Genomic DNA, 19,600 nt, shown 5'->3' on the forward strand with positions numbered 1-19,600 from the left:
AAACCCAGAACATGATAGTCTCACTGTTTAGATTAGAAAATGTAATATATATTTTAAATTATTTTTTATAAATAGGGTGTATATACTGACCAGAATTGGACTTATCTTGGAGGTGTAGAGCTATCTTTACAAACATTAATCAACCTTTTGAGCTAAAAACAACAACAGCAACAACAACAATCTTGTTCAAAGACCACAGAGTTGGGGAAAATTACTAGGTCCTTTTCTGAGGATCCCTAAGCACTAGAATGTGCTCAAATATTCTGCTTCTTTTTTGCTCTGACTTCATTTCTGATATCTAGGGCTTATTGGAATTTGATACAAACATTCCTAAATTGCCACATCTGTCTTGTTTGTATCTCTCTTTCACCTGATATTTACGTTCTCTTGGCTCATTTTTTTACTCCTTTTATGTGTGTGTGTGTGAAGGTAAAAGACATACTTACAGACACTTTGAGATATTTTTTTGAGATTTTATTTTTATGTATATAGGTGTTTTGCTTATTTGCATGTCTATGTACTACATGCATTCAGTGTCCACAGAGGCCAGTAGAAGTCATTAGATCCCTTGGAACTGGAGTTACAGTGGTTGTTAGTTGCCATGTAGATACAGGGAATCAAATTCTCCTCTGGAAGAGTATCCCCTACTATTAATTTCTGAGTCATCTGCCCATACCCAATGAGCAGATTATTAATGAATAGATTATTAATGTTTACTTTAATTGCATTGGAAAATTTAAGTGAGAACAATAGATTGGATTCACAAAAAATATAGGGACATCTAAATATTGAATCACATAAACTTATCCATATATATCTATATCATTACATTTCCTCTTAGACAAATTATTTCAGATACTCATCCCTGGAAGTTTTATTTTTGAGGAAATTATACCCCATAATAAAATAAAAGATAGACCATATAGAGAACCATATATTCTGAAATTATTAATTCCAATATTAATCATGATCATGGTGTCTCAGAGAAATTTAAGTACCAAAATGAATGAATAAACATATGGAGAAGGAAACATTTTTCTAATATGCCAACTGATCAACAAGGAAGGCATAATGAGATTAGACACATCATTTTATATCATCATGATAACAATCGATTCAAGTAAGAATCACCAATTAATAAAAATTAGTGGGTGACAATTTGATGAAATAGAAGATGAGAAAAGTCATGAAATGACTCGCCATAAATTTCTTATTCATTATAAAAGAAAAAATATTAATTTTTACAAGGATACTACCCACATATGAGTCGATGTTAGCATCATAATTAAGGGGATAAACTGGCCCCATGTGGCTCCTCATGTGCTACACTGAGAAGGATATAGTCACTCATGTCACTCTTTGCAAAGTCATAACTTCAACCTAATCATGAGAAAATACTATAGAAACCCTAGTGGAATGATTTCTATAAAATTTCTGATTAGTACTTCTCAAAACTCAATGTCACAAAAGTCACTGATGGAGAATAAGGAATGGACTTGATTTAAGGACACTAGAGTAATATGACAACTAACCTACATGCCAAATTAGATTCCACAGTGAATTCTATCCTAGAAAAATTGACAGTATAAAGGACATTTGGGGGACAACAGGTATCATTTGGATATAGATTAAAAGATTAGATAAGGGACATGCATAGATGTCCTTTTCTTGATTTTGTTAGCTGAACAGAGTTTATTATAATAAAACATCCTTATGTTGGAAAATACATTGCATTGTTAATATAAAAATAATACATGGTTCAGGTAACTAGCTTTCATGTGTTATAGAAAAAACTGTTTGTGCATGTGAATTTCTGTGATGAAAGAGAAAAGGAATATGTACCTGCATTAAATATAAAGTACACACGAGATAATATTAACAATTGATGAATCTGGATAGAGGGTGGAGTTTACTATTCTTGAAACCTTGAAATTATCTCAAAACAAATATAGAAATGCAAAGAGTACCACACACTTACTTTATGGTTTATTGAGCTTAGGATGAGTGATGGAAAGAAAAACAATGAAAGAGTCAATTTATGTTCATCACAACATAGACCAATCTAAAGATTTTACCTACCTGAACATAGAGATACTCAAAAGCGACTGGATCTCTCCTTAACAGGTCAATGGGATCCTTTGGGACAAAACTGATCCGGAAAAGACACCTCATCTTATGGGAGCTGGGCCTTTGCGTCACCTGGAAGACCAAATACCTCATTTAAGAACTCAGTGGTGATGACCATGAAAGGGCTGAGATCCACAGACTCAAAATCCTCTTTCTTTCAACATTAGCAAAATTCAACTTGGCCTTTGTGAGAGATTGGGGTCCCCAGAAGCAGAGTCAGGGGTGAGGGTTTGTACATAATGGACTTGTTATGGGAATGTTCAAAGGAGAGACTGGGAAAAGAAAGAGAAAGCTGAACAGCAAATGAGAGATGACAAGAATTCATACACACAGCAATATTACACCAATTTCTTGTCCTTCTCTGAGAATGTAATGGTTTCATTTCACTGGATGGCTCAAAAGTATGTAGCTGCTTTGTTTTAGGCTATTTGACCCATTTTATTAAGTTTTAGATATGTAGCATCACAAAACATTTTGAAACTTTGTTCACCTAAATTACTATAATGCAACCCCATAAGGCCAAAGTAGTAGGTAGAAATTTGAGGAGAACTGTAAAGGGAAAGATAAAGTTGTGGAACTTCCATTAGCCTCAAGAACTAGTGGGCTGCTCACATCACTCTCTCACTGCCACAGGCTGAAAGTTATTTATTACATGTACCTGTGACTATATACATAGTGGACCAGGGAATTTGAGGAGTCATCAGGCATAGCTCACTACCAGTGATAGGCCAACTGCTTGCTCAGCACTGTTCAGGTGAGGTACCACTGACAAGTGTTCCATGCTGCCACTCAGAGATCTGGAGTAGGAAGGGACTCCAGGTGCCATGGTGGAAACTGGCTTGATGAGACATTTCTATTGGTTCCAAATTTGTTCCATTCCCATTTTCAAACCCTCTACCAGTTTTTTATCTTGATCTCTCAGGGACCTCCACACATGAAAGTCTTTTTTTAAGGTTCTATTTCCAGGGGAACTTGGATACACACTGAGCTTTCACTTGAGGGGCTTTGAATATAAGTGATGGTTCCCCTATGACATTGCACAAAATAAGCCATTTATTTCTGAGAGTGCTTTGACATGGGTTATTTTGCAAGTTGCTTTAAATGTGGCTGTGTAGATTTAAACCTGATGGAAACCATAGGTCAAGTTTAAATACAGAAATGGCAATCCACATACATTGCAACTTCCCTAATGCATTGCACCCTGTTAGATTTTGTCAAAAGAATAGGGCTAGTTGAGGTAATTGATGTGCACAGTGCTAGTTATTGATTTTTGTTTAAAGAAGTATTTTCATTTTTAATTACATGTGTACAGGTGAGTGTGGGTACCCAGAGAGGCCAGAGTTGTCAGATCTCCTGGAGCTGATGCTTTAGGCAGTTGTGAGCCACCTGATATGAGTTTTGGGAATTAAACTTGTGTCCTCTAGAGTTGTGCATGTTCTAAACTGCTGAACCAGCACTCTAGCCCCACTCCACAGATACTTGCCTTTAATTATGCATCCAATAAGAAGCACTGTAGCATGACAATGCTTCCTGTCCTTCTACTTCCTTAATGGTATCTTGCTACTTCAGATGATGATATCCCCTCATTCTCTATTTCTAGCGTTACCTCTTCACTGAACTTTCCTATGCAAGATACTTAGATACACAAGCAAGATGCTCAGCTTGTTTAAAGTTGAGATAAGTGAAGGTGGTATGTTGGATGCAGCAGCCAGCACTCAGCTTGTCTCCCCAGAGAACAGATGGGGGTGGCATCTTTGGAACCAGGAATTGGGACACATTGGTAGATCACATATTCATAGTGGGCAGGACCGGGGCAGTGATTACAGGCTTCCAAAAATAGTCCTGAGTATGCACCCAGAACTGAAGACAAAACAGTTGACTTTGATTTAATTTACATATTCTCAAGAACATTTTTAAATGATTTTGAGACTACAGTTCAAAAAGCAAGCAAAGAAGCCATTGCAGTAACATTAAACGTCACTATGTAGAGCTACATTTCGGTATCTGCCTGGCCTCTGAATGACAAATCTGGAATAGCAACTGAAGGTCTGGGACAGATTGGCAAAAAGGGGGCTGTCTTCTTCTTGAGGTGTCAAATACATAATGAAGGAAGTGCTTCCTTCAGGGAGGACCTAGGAGATAGAGACGCTCCAAAGAGAGGACTGGAGAGAGGGCATTCTGAGAAATCACAGGCTCTGCCTCCACCAGCAACATCATTCTTGGGGTTACTTCACAGACCTGAGTGAGAGTCTCCTGTTCATGAAGCAACAGCAGCTTGGTCCCAGCCCCTTCCGTTCTCTGCTCCAGCATGAGAGAGAAGTGTTCAATGCCTTTGATAGACAGCTTCTCTTGCAGGGTTAAGATGACATCCTTATAAAGAGTGACACGAAGAGATCAAAATCAACAGTCCCTTTTAGTTTTTACAGACTGCCATGAACAGGAAGTATTCCATCTATTTAGGCTTTACATCCTGTAACGAAACACTGCCATTTGGCACTAAAATCTAATGGTATTAAGAGTGAAAAAGCACAGAATTGAGGCTTTCTTCTTCTTGACCCTTTCTGGTTTCTACTTTCTGTGAAGTTCAAATATGAGAGGTAAGATAAGCATCTGAAAGAGGGTTTGGTGATCATATAAGGTTATTTTTTTTTATATGTAAGAGTGTTTTTAGTCCACATGTGTTCTATCTCAGGAACTGGTAACATATGGCCTATATGCCAAATCTAGCCCATCACCCATTTTTGTAAATAAGTTTTATTTTGACAGAATCAACCCATCTCTTTATTGTCCATGGTTGCTTTATTTTCCATACACTGCATGAATAGCATTGATCCCGTGAGGCCTGGAATACCCAGCATTGCAGTTCTGCTCCCAAATATTTTGCTGGCACTGCGCTATTCTTCTGAAAGAACGCCATGGTAGTGGTAAAAGTACCTGAGAAAGTCTTGTCTCTAATTCCAGTTCTCACACTTATAAACTACATAGGATTGAGTTGTTATTCAACCTCTAAGTATCTCAGTTTCCCTACATATAATTCCTTGGAATTGATATAGGAATCACGTGAATTCATACTTACAAAGCATTTATTATAATGCCATTTACACAGAGTGCACCACCACAACAGTATATGTTTATTCTACATCCCTGGGGAAGATGAAATGAGCAAGCTGTGTCTGTAATCTTTTATAGGATTAGAAATTTATAGTAAAAAATGTTGAGTACACAAATAAAGGCTGTACTGCAAGGCACAGCTAGTCTCTGCAGCCTTTCATTTGTTCATAGGTTTGAAAGTAGTAAATGATCCCTCTCCAAGATAATTTTTAGTCAAGTGCTCAAAGTACTGTAGATCAGGGCTTCTCAATGGGAGGAATTGATGTCCTATAGCAACATTTGGATATTTTTGGAGACGTCCTTTGGTTGTCACAGCAGGATTGGGGATGTCATTGGTATTGGGTGGGTGGAGAGTGGGAATCCTGCTAAGTGTCTTGACAATGCACAGGACAGCCACGACAAAGAAATATCTATTCCCAAACCATAAGAGTTGATTGTTAAGGTAGAAAAACTTTCCCATATATGAAGTTTGTTTTGATGGACTGTTGTGCTATTTGAGTCTACTTTATGTTTTCCTTCAGACAAAATCCACAAAAGCCAACCCCATTCACCCCCAAAGAATAACTGTTCAACCAAAATTCCTTGATTGTGCTGGAGGTGATGTAAAATATGTCCTGCTTTATAAATTATTTGCACAAATCCAGAAAAGATAAACATAACCCAGGCTTTGTATAGCTACATGGACTCTATATGACAGTTTTGTAAACCAGTGTGTGTGTGTTGGGGGGGGGTGGAATGACCCTGATAGTTGCTCTGTATTATTACTTTGTAATGAGTGTTTGGCAAATTGTATTCAGCAGTTGTCACCTTCCTTTCATCACTTCACTATTTCTATTTTATGCCCACCAACCAGTGACTGCTGCTAATAAGGCTGTTAGGTACAAGATAACTTGAAATTTGTGTGAACTTTTTGCACAGCTCCTAGTTTCCTCATTGTTGTCTGCAATCCACCAGGAAATCAAACTCAGTCTAGTGTGAGTTGCTATAATAAAGAAGCCAAAAGGAATGAACAACAGAACTACTCTTCAGTTTAAATTGGTTTCTGGTAAGAAATGCACTCAAGTCTTAGCATGTCTTCAAGTGAGGTAGGACCTGAACAATTGAGAATGCAGAATAAGTCCATACGGGCAGAAAGAATCACAGTAATGTACTTCTGTGCATGGGTTCTAGGGCCTATAAAGAACAGTCCCTGGGTCCAACTGGTCATCCTCATTGATTCACACAAAGTGTATGCAGGAATGGATTAGTATTACCTAAGGAAAGATGTGGCTTTGCTGTGTCACTCTTGTCAAAGAACCTCTTACATCTTCAGTGGTCTGCCTGGAAGGAGTCATTATGCTGTCTCTAAAGTCTTGAACCATAGCAGACAGTCTTTGTTAACAGTAGCTCACACATAGTCTTAGGCCATGAGATATCAGCTTGACTTCTAGAGGGGTCTAGGCACTAAGTCTAGCCATGTAATTGGTCAGCTGTGTCTAAGTGACCAATCTCCAATAAAAACTCTGGACACCAATACAAAGGGAAGTTTTCTTAATAATGATCTGTGCATATTGTTATATCATTTCTGGGAGACTATAACTCGTCCCGTAGGTGTTCAAGGGGAGGGGACTTTGGAAGCTTCCCTATGGGCTGACTTCCCTTCTTGAATCCAACATTTCACCCTCTGCTATAATGAACCAGAATGGGAGAGAACAAATAGTTGAGTTCTAGGTATTCTTCAAGAAGATCATTCACCAAAAAGTGGTCTTGGGAACCTCCCAATACCACTTATTTTTGGCTATTTTCCTGGTGCAATAAAATAACTCAGTAATTCCTACAGACAACAGATGGCTACAAAGCTCAAAATGGTTATTTTCTTGTTCTTTCCAGAAAGAATTTGCTGACCCTCCTTTTAGTTGATACATTATTAGATCAACTATCTTCTCATCATACATTGGTACTGAGAAGGAAAAAAGGAAAAATATTTTTGTCAGCAATCACTGTTTCTAAGTTGCAGTCTCATATGAAGCGAACTAGTATATCATCTGGAGCAATTAAGGATGACTTAGTGCTCCTACACCCATCTACTAATATTGTGCCTTCTACTGCCTACTGAATCACCATGTATTTAAGGCAATTTAAACCCAGCTGCTTGCTGGTATTATGACAATAAGAATGCACAGCAAGTGGGCTTTGTAGAACCGTTTGCACAGGTGAGATCTACTCTGAGTCCTTTTAAACATAGAGAATTAATGGTTGACTATTGATAGACATCTTAAACACAGACTTGATAGTCTCTTGCTAGATTATAGTACAGATCATCACTTGGTACATTTTTTACCTCCATAAAATCTTTCTGACTGTGCCATTTGAAGAAAGCCTATTTTAGGCTGATGAGACATTAGGGAGCAATCAATTTCTGAACATACTTTCGTACAATAAAAAAAAAAAAAAGGAGAGGCGAATATGCACTTTTCTTTTCCAGGAAAGAAGCATGGGGGAAAGCCCATACGCTTTGCTACAAAGTCTATTATGTAAAACTCACCCGTGGCTCAGAAATCATGGTGTTGCATAGTGGTTCTTCCTTTAACCCATTCCTGAGATGTTCCAACTTATTATGTAGCATTCTCCAACAATCAGTTAAAGTAATCAAAAGTAAGTGCTATCTTTACATTATTCTACCCCTTATACCCCTTGTTTTTGCTGGATACCAAAAATGACAGACATTCAATTAGTTAATATCCTGATCTTCTTGGTGGCTGACATTGCTGGGAAATCCTGTTGGCTTTAGGCAGGGTGCCAAACCTTCTTAGTGACAGTCATGCTATTTTAATTAACCTGTAGTTGTATTAAAATCACTAGCCATGGTGTTTCTTCATATACAGCATGTTATAGTGTTTGTAGCACCAATAGGGACACACAAAACATCCAGAGCCTTTTCTGTTTATGCATTCTGTCTTGGTATATTTTCCACATTGTGTACAGACCCAGAGGTTCAAATGCCATCTTACCTTGATGGAGGTGCTGCAGTCAAAGCGGAAGGATTTGGTCTGTCCATTTTCCAAATAGACTTTCAAAACATTTGGCATAAAAAGAAGTGAGTTGTCTTTAACAGTTTCCTGTTTAACAACAGAAAAGAGGAATGGTGGCTGTGAAGATCTTTCAGATTAGAATTACTCTTGGCAGTAGTGACACATGCCTATTATTTATTCTTATCACAATATAATAAAGGATGAATAACCAAATGCTCAAAGACCAACCAGGTATTTCTTTGGTAGCTGAACTAAGGTGTTCATAGCAATATTGTTTTCCTGCTACAAATAACTCATGAAACTCCAACAAAAGACATTTTGCCCATCAGAAAAATTAGATTCACTTTTTTTTTTTAACAAAGCAGGATTCCCAAGAGGAAAACATTATTACAGATATAATTCCTTTGTAGTCAAACACAAGCCCTGACTTTTGTGGATCAGGATTAAATGAAGACCATCAATGATGCTGTGTGACAGGAGACTGTTGGTCCCTGGGGGTGGTCATGCAAATGAGTCACAAGCATGAAGGAGCTCAAGGATAAATTTATTCTTTGAAACTCCTTGTAACTCATTTAAGAATGTTTCTCAAGTCAAAAGGAAAACATAAGAGGTGAGCTAGTATGCTAAAAGTGAAAAACACAGGGTCAAGGCTTTCAGCTCAATTGTATAGCTCTTGCCTGATGTCCCAGTTAGCTTTTTTGTTGCTGTGATAAAACACCATGACTAAAAGTAACTTGGAGAGGAAAGGGCTCATTTTAGCCATCATTGGAGGAAGCTCGGGCAGGAATTCAAGGCAGAACCTGGAGGCAGGGACTGAAGCAGAGGCCATGGAGGAGTACTGCTTACTAGTTTTCTTCCAGGCTCACATTCAGTTACCTTTCATATACAATTCAGGATTACCTGCCTTGAGATAGCCCTGCTCACAGTGCTCTGAGCCCTCCTACATCAATTAGCAAACTAAGAAAATCCAAGAAACATGCCCACAGGCCAACCTGATGAAGACAGTTTCTCAAACTAAGTTTCCTTCTTCCCAGGTGTCTCTAGTTTGTATCAAGTTGACAAAAACTAACAAGCAAACTTGGCATGTGGGAGGGCTCTGCATCCCAATCCCAGTGCCACAAAAAAAGAAGTGAAGTGCTAAGTCTAAGCGATAATGAACAGCTCATAATATAATCTAGAAATAACCCAAACATGATGCCAATTTGAAATATTACCAAGAGTGAACCTGACAAATGCATTCCTTAGGATGTTTCCTTGCACTGGAAATCATGAGCGATGATGAGAGAGATGAAGAAGGGAAGTAGACACATTCTTATAAGATTTATGAGCCTTTGGATGAAACTGTGTTATACATGTGTACTTGGTGTCACAGAGTCATGGGAGTTTGGGAGGATTTAGAAATAGCAAAGCCATATGTCCTTTGGCTTGTACATAAAAGAACTGAAGACCAGATGCACAGATGTTTGTAAGTGTTTTACAGTCTGAGCAAACTCAACCCTTGTATAACTCATTAACTGGTCCCTTGGCTTTCACTGCTCATTTCTTTCTCTGAATTTCTTCTCTTTTCTACTGCCATGGCATTCCTCTGTGACCTTCTTGCTGTCTGATTCACTGAGTAGTCCTGACTTTAAATTCATAAGACAAGACACCTTGTGACTGAGAAGAGCATATTAGAAAGGATGAAGTTCCATGAACCAAAGGTTAGATGTGTAGCTGAAGGTCCTACCTTTATAGGATCATGGCAAGGCAGCAGAGGCTGCAGACCACTGGCCCTGCAGCAGTACTCTTACATTCGTGTTGCCTCCCATGAGTCCTGTTATAAACTGTTGGAATGACACTGTCACAGAAGCTTATAGAACATTATTTTCTCTTTAGATGCAAGTCACATGCTGAGACGCCCTCAGATGGAGAGGTAATTTTCTTATGTATTTTTGATGTGATGTACTTATTTTTTTTTTCTATGGAATATTCTGCTCCTCCACTGGGACAATGTACTAAATTGGTGACATGTGTTAAGTGTGCACCTAGATTGATGGAGACATTGCACTAAACACAGTGCATCAAGTTTACAGGGTAGTACAAAATATCCACATGGTAACATCAACAACCTCAGACTTTTTCCCCAAAAGTTCCCCAACAGTTTATCATATTGACCAGCATTGACACTTAATCTTGATTATTAACTAGCTTTGATTGAGAGCCATCAAGAGATAGGTAAAGCACATCTCTGGGTGTATCTGTGAGTGCCCTTTTCAAAGATTATTGACAGTGGGGAGAAGACAGTGGGTGTCAACAAATAGGTTATGAGTCCAGATGGAATAATAGGGAAGAAAGTCTCAGATGAACACAGATTTTCCTTCTCATTCATATTTTCTCTATCTTCATTTATTTTCTCTTCTTATCAATTTCTATCTCAGTCTCTCTATTTCCTGGATGTTAGCTGTGTAGCCTCTGTTGCAAGCTCTTGCTGCTATGATGTTCTGCCTCACCAGAGGCCACAAATCAAGATCCTAGAAATATAGACTAGACACTTTGTAACAATGTGGAGCCTTCCACATGAAGTAGTGTAGGCTTGGTATTTTATCACAGATAAAACAGAATTATCATATATTTCAATTCCCTGTTCTCCAAGTGGGACAGCCCCAGGTTTGGCTGGTGGTAAGAAGACTCATAAGTGTCTTCCTCAGGATACACATGCCCACAAGCCTTTAATCCAGATCCACGGATAACTTCAGGAAAGAGTGTGTGATCCACAGCAAGCAGATCATAAATTAATGCCTTTCATTAGTATTCATTTAAACAACACCAATAACAGTCAATAGCCATTAACAATATCTGAAATTTCCAAGGTCCCCAAAGTATTAGTACTTTTAGTAAAAGCTTCCTAAATCCTAAAACAAAACCAAAAATGAAATAGAGCCCACTCTCCTATCTTTTGAATGTAGAAAATGAAGTATCCACCTGAATTATCTATGTGGAAGATCACAGAGCCCTTCTTTCCATGAAGACCTATTTGTATGGAACTGAGGAATCATTCTTTACTTCTAGCTTTATATACAAAATCTGTTCTCTCAATGACTTTGACACACACACACACACACACAACAATTCCTTTCACAAAATGTATAAAAGGTTATTCTGTGGAAGCATGCTTAATTGGCACAATGAAGTGGAAATTTCAAAGGAAGCTGATTCCACCTAATACAAATGAAGTAGCATTAGTGCTCCCAGATCAAAGCACTGAGGGCTCTATTACATCAAGCATCATAGGAATCACTGGGGTAGTTTCAATTCTGGTTGTGGTAGAACTGAGGACAATGAGGTGGTGGTGAGTCAAGTCCTTTGCAGTCGAGATTTGACACCCCCATGAAAGATAAAAACCAGATCCAGAATGAACACTGTAGGAAAATTATTGGCTTGATTTGAGCACAAAGCCCCTGCCTCAGTGATTTAGTGCCTAGCAGCACAGATAATTGTAAACTTACCGACACTTGGCCATTGATGATGACTTCTTCGGAAAAGCGCACTTTGACTGGGTTGGACTTCAATCTTGCCTTTTTTGCAGCACTAATAAATGCTGATTTAGGAGACTAGAAAAAAAGGAAGGATTTTTATCCAATTACTTGCATTCTAACACAAACCTGTGATAGTTGTTTTTCATCTTTATCCTCAAAGGTATGCAACATTGTTGCTAAAATGTAAAATATTCTGTGCATATCACATTCAGGAACAGAATGTAAATTATGGATGTGATTGAAACACCATCATGACTGTAAATTAATAACCTTGAATTAGTGACCAGATCAGAAGTACAGTGCATCCCATGTTCTAACTAATCATAATCTAGAGGATCTTAAACCTTGCTTTAAATGCAAAGCTCTGAACACAATTCAGAAGTGGGAGACGATTTTGTCTTGCTTTATATCTCTACAATCTGGCTTTCAGCCTCATGCTGGTAATCTGTGATCTTGCATCTTAATGGACATCATGGGAAGAGACTCTGACTTAAAATTAAGAGTTGAACTCCTGACATCATGGTCTGCCTTGTTTTACAGGTACCTTGTATTTTGTGATTCCTCCCTGTTTTTCTTGGAATTTAGGGCTGAATGGCACAGCTTTTCCTTGGAAACAATAAGAGCAATGGGAGCGTCCACTTAGAATTGTGCTAGTTCAAAGGGAATGTCTTGCTTCATGTCCTTGGTCAAATCAATTCACCTGAAAATCATCACCAGGTACTTTTAACAGAGCTCAAAGGCAACTGAACTCCCACCTACTGACAGAATCACTATTTTAAAAAACAAAATAACTTATTCTCTATTGGATTTAACAGAGAATCAGATGACTGCTGGTTCATAAACTAAAATGGTCAAATATTGCCTAGTGTACAGACTGACTTTCATTTGAGACTTTTGAACAACACATTCTGGTAATTGACCCTTGAATCTACATAAAGGCTTAACCAGATGTAAATAATATTAATTCCATGTTCCCTAAACCAATGATCATAACCCATACTTCTCTTTTTGAAGTTAAATAAAAAAATTAAGACTCCCAACCTTGCCAAATATACATATTCTTGTAATCAATTAAATAAATAAAAAACCCAACATGATGGAATGGATATATAAAATGTGGTATGTCCATACAATAGAATATTGATTGATACCAAAATGTTGGAAACATGGTATGAATTAAATCAGTCAGAAAAGGCCAAATATTGTATAATTATATTTCTGTGAAACAGCCAGAACAGAAGAGACAGAAAGTTTGGAATATGTACAGAAACAACAGGAGGAATAAACATTTAATAGATATGAAATTCTTCTACCAGTGATGAGAAGATTTTACAATAACAGTGGTGCTTACTATGTCATGGATGTATTTAATATTGCTGAATTGTACTGTTAAAGATGGCATACTTTATGCCATGTATGTGTGTTTTATAATATAAAACATAGTTGAGAATATGCAATGACAAATATATATGTTTGGGGGCAAAGATTTTGTCTTAATATTGGGAGAATACTATTTTTGTTTGTCTATTTTTTTGAGCCAAAGTTTTGCTATGACTTCCAAGAGCTTGGAATTGGAAATGTAGTTCAGGGTAGCCTTAGCTTATAATCCTTCTGGATCACTCTTCCTGCCACTGAAATTACAGGTTTGCAGAAGTATGCTAGGTGATGTTGTTTCCAACATTCCCCTGAACACCTTTCTGAACGTATCTGAACTATGAACAGTATCTTAGAAGACTTGACAGCTGGATGATTTTTGTTCTAAAATTTCAATTCACCCACGTACACAAGCCATTTTAAAGAGAATGGGTGTCCTCTTAAAAAAAAAAAACTCTGAAAGGACTCTGATGAGTGCCCCTCAAAAGATGCTAGTGTTCAGCAAACTCTGCATGAGTTTCAGAAGTCATATTGTGGTGCTGGGGCCATGTGACAATGGTGAGTTCTCATCCATGTCTGTGTAATTATAGGCCAAGTTTAGTGATGATTAACAAGCAAGTCATACAGTGTTGAGTTCATTTGCTTTTGATATGTCATTTTTTAGCTGAAGGAAAAACATTATTCTCTCTTAATGATTCTGAGTGGCAGTATTTACATTGGTACAATGAGTGTAGCACAAGTAAAGTGGCTGCAATAAAGATACCAGAACTGACATGACTCATAGGCTGAGATGTCACAAATAATGCACGACTTTCAAACATTGTTTGGCAATAAAATACTCAACTCATTCAAGGTACCATATACTCAACTTTACTTCTCTGTGCATCCTGGATTTTCAATTTAATAATTTAGTATATTTTTCTTGAATCTTCTACATAATTTTATAAAAAGGTATATGCGTCATAACTGACTTTGGATATTTGTATTATTTTATGATATGAGTTTGGAAACAAAGTGATGTTACTTAGTTTCATTGAAAACATAGCATGATTTGTCTATGTTATGGTTTAAATATGAAAATTTCCCCATAGGCTCATGCCCTGAACATTTGTCCATAACTAGTGGTACTCATTTAGGAGGTGACAAAACTTTAGGAGATAGATTGAGGAAATGGACCACTGTATATGATGCTTAATATTGCTTGTTAATATGAAAGGCTCTGGAATCACCCAGGAGACAAACTTTGGAGACTATGTCCAAATAACTATCTAGATTAGGCTCACTGAGGTGGGAAGATTCACCAGAACTGTGGGCAATACAATGCTATGAGTGGTCTTGGACCAGATAAAAAGAGACAGATAAACATGAGCTGAACACCAGCATTCATGTCTCTGCTTTCTGTCTGTGGATAAAATGAGACCAGCTGCCTCAAGCTCCTGACACAATGACAGTCTGTATCTTCAAACTTGTGAGATGAGAAAAGCTGTTCTTTGTTGCTTTTGTCTCAGCAACAGGAAAAGTACCCAATACATTGGGGGTGTACCTTTGAAGGTTTGACCTGGTTTCTGGGCCATCCTTTCTGTCTGCTTCCTGTTTGCTAATGATGTGAACAGTTTCTTTCTCTGTGACACACCACCATTGCCATGATACTTTGTCTCACCATGGGTCCAGAATCTATGGACTAAGATCTGCAGAAAGAACCCTCTAGAACTGTGAGCCAAACTAAACCTTCCATCCTTTAAGTTGTATTTTAGATACCGTGTCCTGTTCAGTTTTCTGTCAACTTGATATAAGCTAGTGTTTTCTGGCAAGAGGACCCTAAATTGAGAAAATGTATCCACAAGAGAAGCCTGTGGTCCATTTTCCTCATTGATTACTGACATGGGAGGGCCCAGCCCACTGTGGGTGGTGCCATCTATGGTGATTATGGGTTGAATAAAAAAGCATGCTGAATAAGCCATGAAGAGGATGTCAGTAAGCAATGTTCTTCTATAGCTTCTGCTTTAGTTCCTGCCTCCAGGTTCCTGATATGTTTGAGTTTATGCCCTGATTTCCCTCAGTCATGGACTGTGATGTGGAAGTATAAGATGAAATAAATACTTTCCTTTCCAAGTTTTTTTGTTTTTTGGTTGTGGCATTTATGGAAGTTTTAGAAACATAACTAAGATACAGATCTACAGAAACTGACTAACATAATTCATAAAGTAAATGACTACAGAGAGCAGGATGTGTCATGCTAGGGATGTTTCTCTTTGTAACTTTTCCATGCATACCATGGGTAGTCTCATTGCTATATAAACCTTGTACTTTACTGACTAACATGAAATTCTAAGATGATCAAAATAGAAATTTGAACTCAACAGGTTGAATAAAAGCCTAAAAATCCACCATAGTTGTATTTTTTCTTATCCTGGATTGGCAAGTGTCTTATATATTAATATGCACTTAAAATGACTTTTTCGGAGCTATAGAGATGGCTCATCAGTTAAGATCAGTAACTACATTTCCAGAGAAAATGGATTCAAATACTTGAACTCACATGGCAGCTAACAACCATCTCTTAACTTCAGTTCCAGAGTATCTGATGCTCTCTTCTGGCCTCCATGAGCACTGCATGCATGCATGTGGTATGGAGACATACTCATAGGCAAAACATCAACAAGTATAAAACAAAATAAAATAAAAAAAACACTTCAAAACTTTTAAACTACTTTATGAAGATAAAAATACAAGAAGTCTATGTAATGAGAATTGGCAAGATGGTGGCTTGCCTACTCTGTTGGCTAGCGGTTCAGCTAGATGGGATAGTGCAAACCAATTATGAACAGTTTTAGCTCATAATTCTCTTTGTTTAATATACACTGTAAGTTGCTCAGAATCCTGGTGAATTAGCTACCAGACACTATAGTTGCTGATTGGAAGTCTGTTATATCAGGTGGAAGTAATGGCAAGCCATTATAATAATGAGAGTCTCCTGCTGTTAGTTGATTTTAACTCTATCATGTCCCTCATCAATTTCTGCATTATTTTCCAAATTTGCTATTGCTAAGATGGCCATAATATAGTGAGTAGTCTTCTGAGGCTTTTAGGAATAACCAGAACACCACCTTGAAAAAATAATCACAAATGAAGGGCTTGGAAAGACGGCTTAATGGTAAGAGTTACTTGATCCTTTTGCAGAGAGGATCCTAGTTCAGGTCCCAGCACCCACATCTGGAAGCTTACAACACTTGGTAGTGAAGTTCCAGCGGAGCTGATTCTCTCTTTTGTACTGCATGCACACAAACAAGCTCACATACCTATACATAAGTAAAAATGAGTAAAAAAAAAATAAAAAATATAGTATGATTGAGTTCTGAAACTGCACAATATGGCTTTGAACTTACAGCCTATGTATCCTTGGGCTTCCCTACAGCTACTAAGTGACTTGTTTTGCAATTTCCATAAAATAGATACTAAGACAAGTCTTCATAAGTTGAGAGCTAGTCTGGTAGGTGTTCCCAAGAGATACAGGCATGTGGGTGGGAAAAGGAGACAGGAAGAGGGAATAGGTCAATGAAGTTGTTACTGTTAAGCAAGGCAACTGGAACTTATTCCTGCTGAGAAACTCTGAGAAGCAAAGCTGACCACATGCCCTGGAGTTACATTGTTCAAAGGACAGAGGCAGGTGGTGTATTTATTAGCTAGCTCTTGCGATCATGTAAATATTAAAGCTTTTGTTTTCCTGACTGTCAGCATCCCAACACACAGGCTCTGAGTACCCATTCTAGAAAACTAGGACTATCATTGTGTTGAGGTGGTCCAGCAGCAAATTCACCTTAATATCCAACTCTGACTTTGACTTATTGACGTTTACAAGTACTAATGTAACCATCTTAAACATTTTCTTTCTTTTTCTTCCTCCTCTCCTCCTTACTCTTTGACAGGATCTTGCTAAGTATTATCTAGACTGGCTTTGAACTTTTGATTTTCCTAGGTTGGCATCCAGGGGGTTAGAATCAAAGGCACAATCCATCACATCCATCTCTCCTTAACTTTTGTGTGTATTCTATTGTTGCCCTCAATCAATGTACTTGTGCACAGGTCCTCTCTCTTTCTCTTCCTCAGCTACTAGATTGAACCCAGTCCCTTGGTGCTCTCCTTCATGTGCTTCTCCCCTTGATAGATAGTGATTGGGTCTCTTTGAGACTTGTGACTGGAACAGCGGTGTTTCCTGTGTCCTGTCTTGTGGATATATTGGACTGACCATCCTCATGAAGAATATAACAATTTTCCCTCCAAGACTGAGACCTCAGCACATCCAGCCTACTTCATGAGCATTAGCCACAAAGGGCCCCCAGGTAAAGACTCCCTGGTGTACCATACTGAAAGTCTGACTGCCATGCTTAGCAGGGGATATGGCTTATGCTGTGAAACCATGTGCTAGCTCAGGAAAGTGTAGCAGCAGGGTTTCCAGGAGGAAGGCTTAGCTTCCCTCGGGTGTATTGGACACACCTTATTGGAGCTCATCAAGAGGCAGCAAGGCAAGCTGCTTAATATTTCTTGTTAGCCAGTTTCAGAGAAATGGAAGTGCTCTAATAGACATGAAATTTACAGATTTTTCTCACACACATCAGAATCTATAGACCTTCTCTTGTTTACCTATGTTATTTGTACTTTTCAAGTCTATCTTGTTTAGAACAAATTAAACCCTGGTTTTTGCTTTTTTGTTTATTTTATTTTCAAACATGGTCTTACTTTGTAGGCCAGGTTGGTCTGGAACTTACTAATGTAGCCCAGGCTGGCCTCAAACTTGCAGAAACCCTGTTATCCCAGCCTCCAAAGTACTGAAGTTACAGGCTATACCCAGATTGAATGTTTTTTAAAGAAGCAAGCTAGAAGGAAAATCCCAATATAAAGATACAAGTAAAAAGCATTACAGTCTCTTCTGCCATCTGCTCTTCTCTGTTTATCTAGTGTACCTATTTCAGTAACTTCAGAGAATATATATCCATGGATCAGAGGAGGGAAACATGACAATGGAGCAGTTAGGAGAGGCATTAAGACAGTACAGTGGCTCTACTGGGGACAATTTTATTTGAAGGGACACTTAGCAATGTCTGCAGATAATTCTGGTTGGCACAACTTGGGTGAAAGGGTGCAATTGGAATCTGCTGAGCAAACATCAGAGGTGTTTGCAAGCATCCTCTAATATGCAGGAAAATCTCCAGGCCAAATGTCGGCAATGCCCAGACCTGAAACCCTCTGGCAGCACTTTGAATCGGGGCTGAACCTTGAAAGATGGGAGTATTTGGCTGGTCAGAGGGACCAGGGGGAGTGGAAAACCTGCTTAGCATCTCAGGAAGGTAGCAAGGGATTTCAAGATGGGAATTTACTTGCAATAATTGGCTCGGGGAAGAATGGAGTAGAAAAGTGGCTATTGACAATGAATGTGTGCAGTGTTCCCTTCTGAATGGCAAGCCTAAACATTGTGTTTCAATGTAGAAAAGCAGCCATTTGACTCTGGAAAACAATCCAAATATTTCTGCACCAAGCCATGAAGACTTGGCTGAACAGAAGAGCTAATCCTTAAACTCTAACCCTAGCCTATTAGTTTCTCTTTGAACTTGAATGTCAAATGCCTCTATTTATTTTTTCTCTCTCTTTTCTGCATGGGTTAAGATAACAGTACACAATGAAAAAAACAAAAATCAGCCTAGAGTGATAAAGGCTCTGATCATATGTTTTTAAGAGGCTGCAAAGTAAAGAGGAAAATTCAGGTAAGAGGATGCAAATATGAGAGATGGGAGGGAAAACAGCAACCAACATCACACTGCACTTGGAATGTACATATTACTCTGTGAGAAGAAAATATGGAAGCTATGCTGGTTAGATTCACTATAAAGGCCCTACAGGTGGCTCGCTATAAAGCCATTTTCCTTGGTATCTTGTGAATAGATGTCATTCACAAGTAATAACAAGCCTATAAAAAGAGAAAAAAATTAGAATTTGCCTAGGGTGGATGGTGGTAACAGAGATTAACTAGACATGGGACTCAAGGATTTTAGAGGGGTTGATGGAGCATTCTGAAACATGACTGTGCTGGTGACTGCATACTTCAGTATGTCTTTCAAAGACCTTTATCTTACAAATGTAAAATGAGTGAATTGCACACCATGAAGATCATACCATCATAAAACTATTTTTTTGAGTTGGGTTTGACAGTGTAGCTGAGTTAGTAGACTGCTTGGCTAGCATGGACAAGGCCATGGATTCAATTCTCAGTACATTATTGACTGGGTGTATTGATAAGTGCCTGTAATCACTGCTGTAGAGATAGAAACAGGAGGATCAGAAGTTCAAGGTCATACTTAGGCTATTTAGCAAGTTTAGACCAGCCTGAGATACATGAAACTGTGTCACAAATAGACCCATAGATAGACAAACCAAAAGCCATTAGCAAGAGTAGCAGTATAATATGAT

The 19,600-nt window shown here is 38.2% G+C and overlaps 1 protein-coding gene across 5 annotated transcripts in view; it reads right to left on the reverse strand.

The window, feature by feature from the left end:
* The window catches only part of Frmpd4 (FERM and PDZ domain containing 4), a 604,920-nt gene that overhangs the window by 28,917 nt on the left and 556,403 nt on the right, over positions 1 to 19,600 (reverse strand). For all 5 annotated transcript variants that reach the window (XM_051174869.1, XM_051174867.1, XM_051174868.1 and 2 more), the window contains 4 exons: positions 11,735 to 11,839; positions 8,229 to 8,336; positions 4,366 to 4,497; positions 2,080 to 2,199 (listed from right to left, as the gene is read on the reverse strand). In XM_051174869.1, the coding sequence (XP_051030826.1) occupies positions 2,080 to 2,199; positions 4,366 to 4,497; positions 8,229 to 8,336; positions 11,735 to 11,839 (465 nt within the window). The remainder of the gene's footprint in view (positions 1 to 2,079; positions 2,200 to 4,365; positions 4,498 to 8,228; positions 8,337 to 11,734; positions 11,840 to 19,600) is intronic.

This window comes from Phodopus roborovskii, unplaced genomic scaffold (assembly GCF_943737965.1).
Source record: "Phodopus roborovskii unplaced genomic scaffold, PHOROB, whole genome shotgun sequence".
NCBI classification, from domain to species: Eukaryota; Metazoa; Chordata; class Mammalia; order Rodentia; family Cricetidae; genus Phodopus; species Phodopus roborovskii.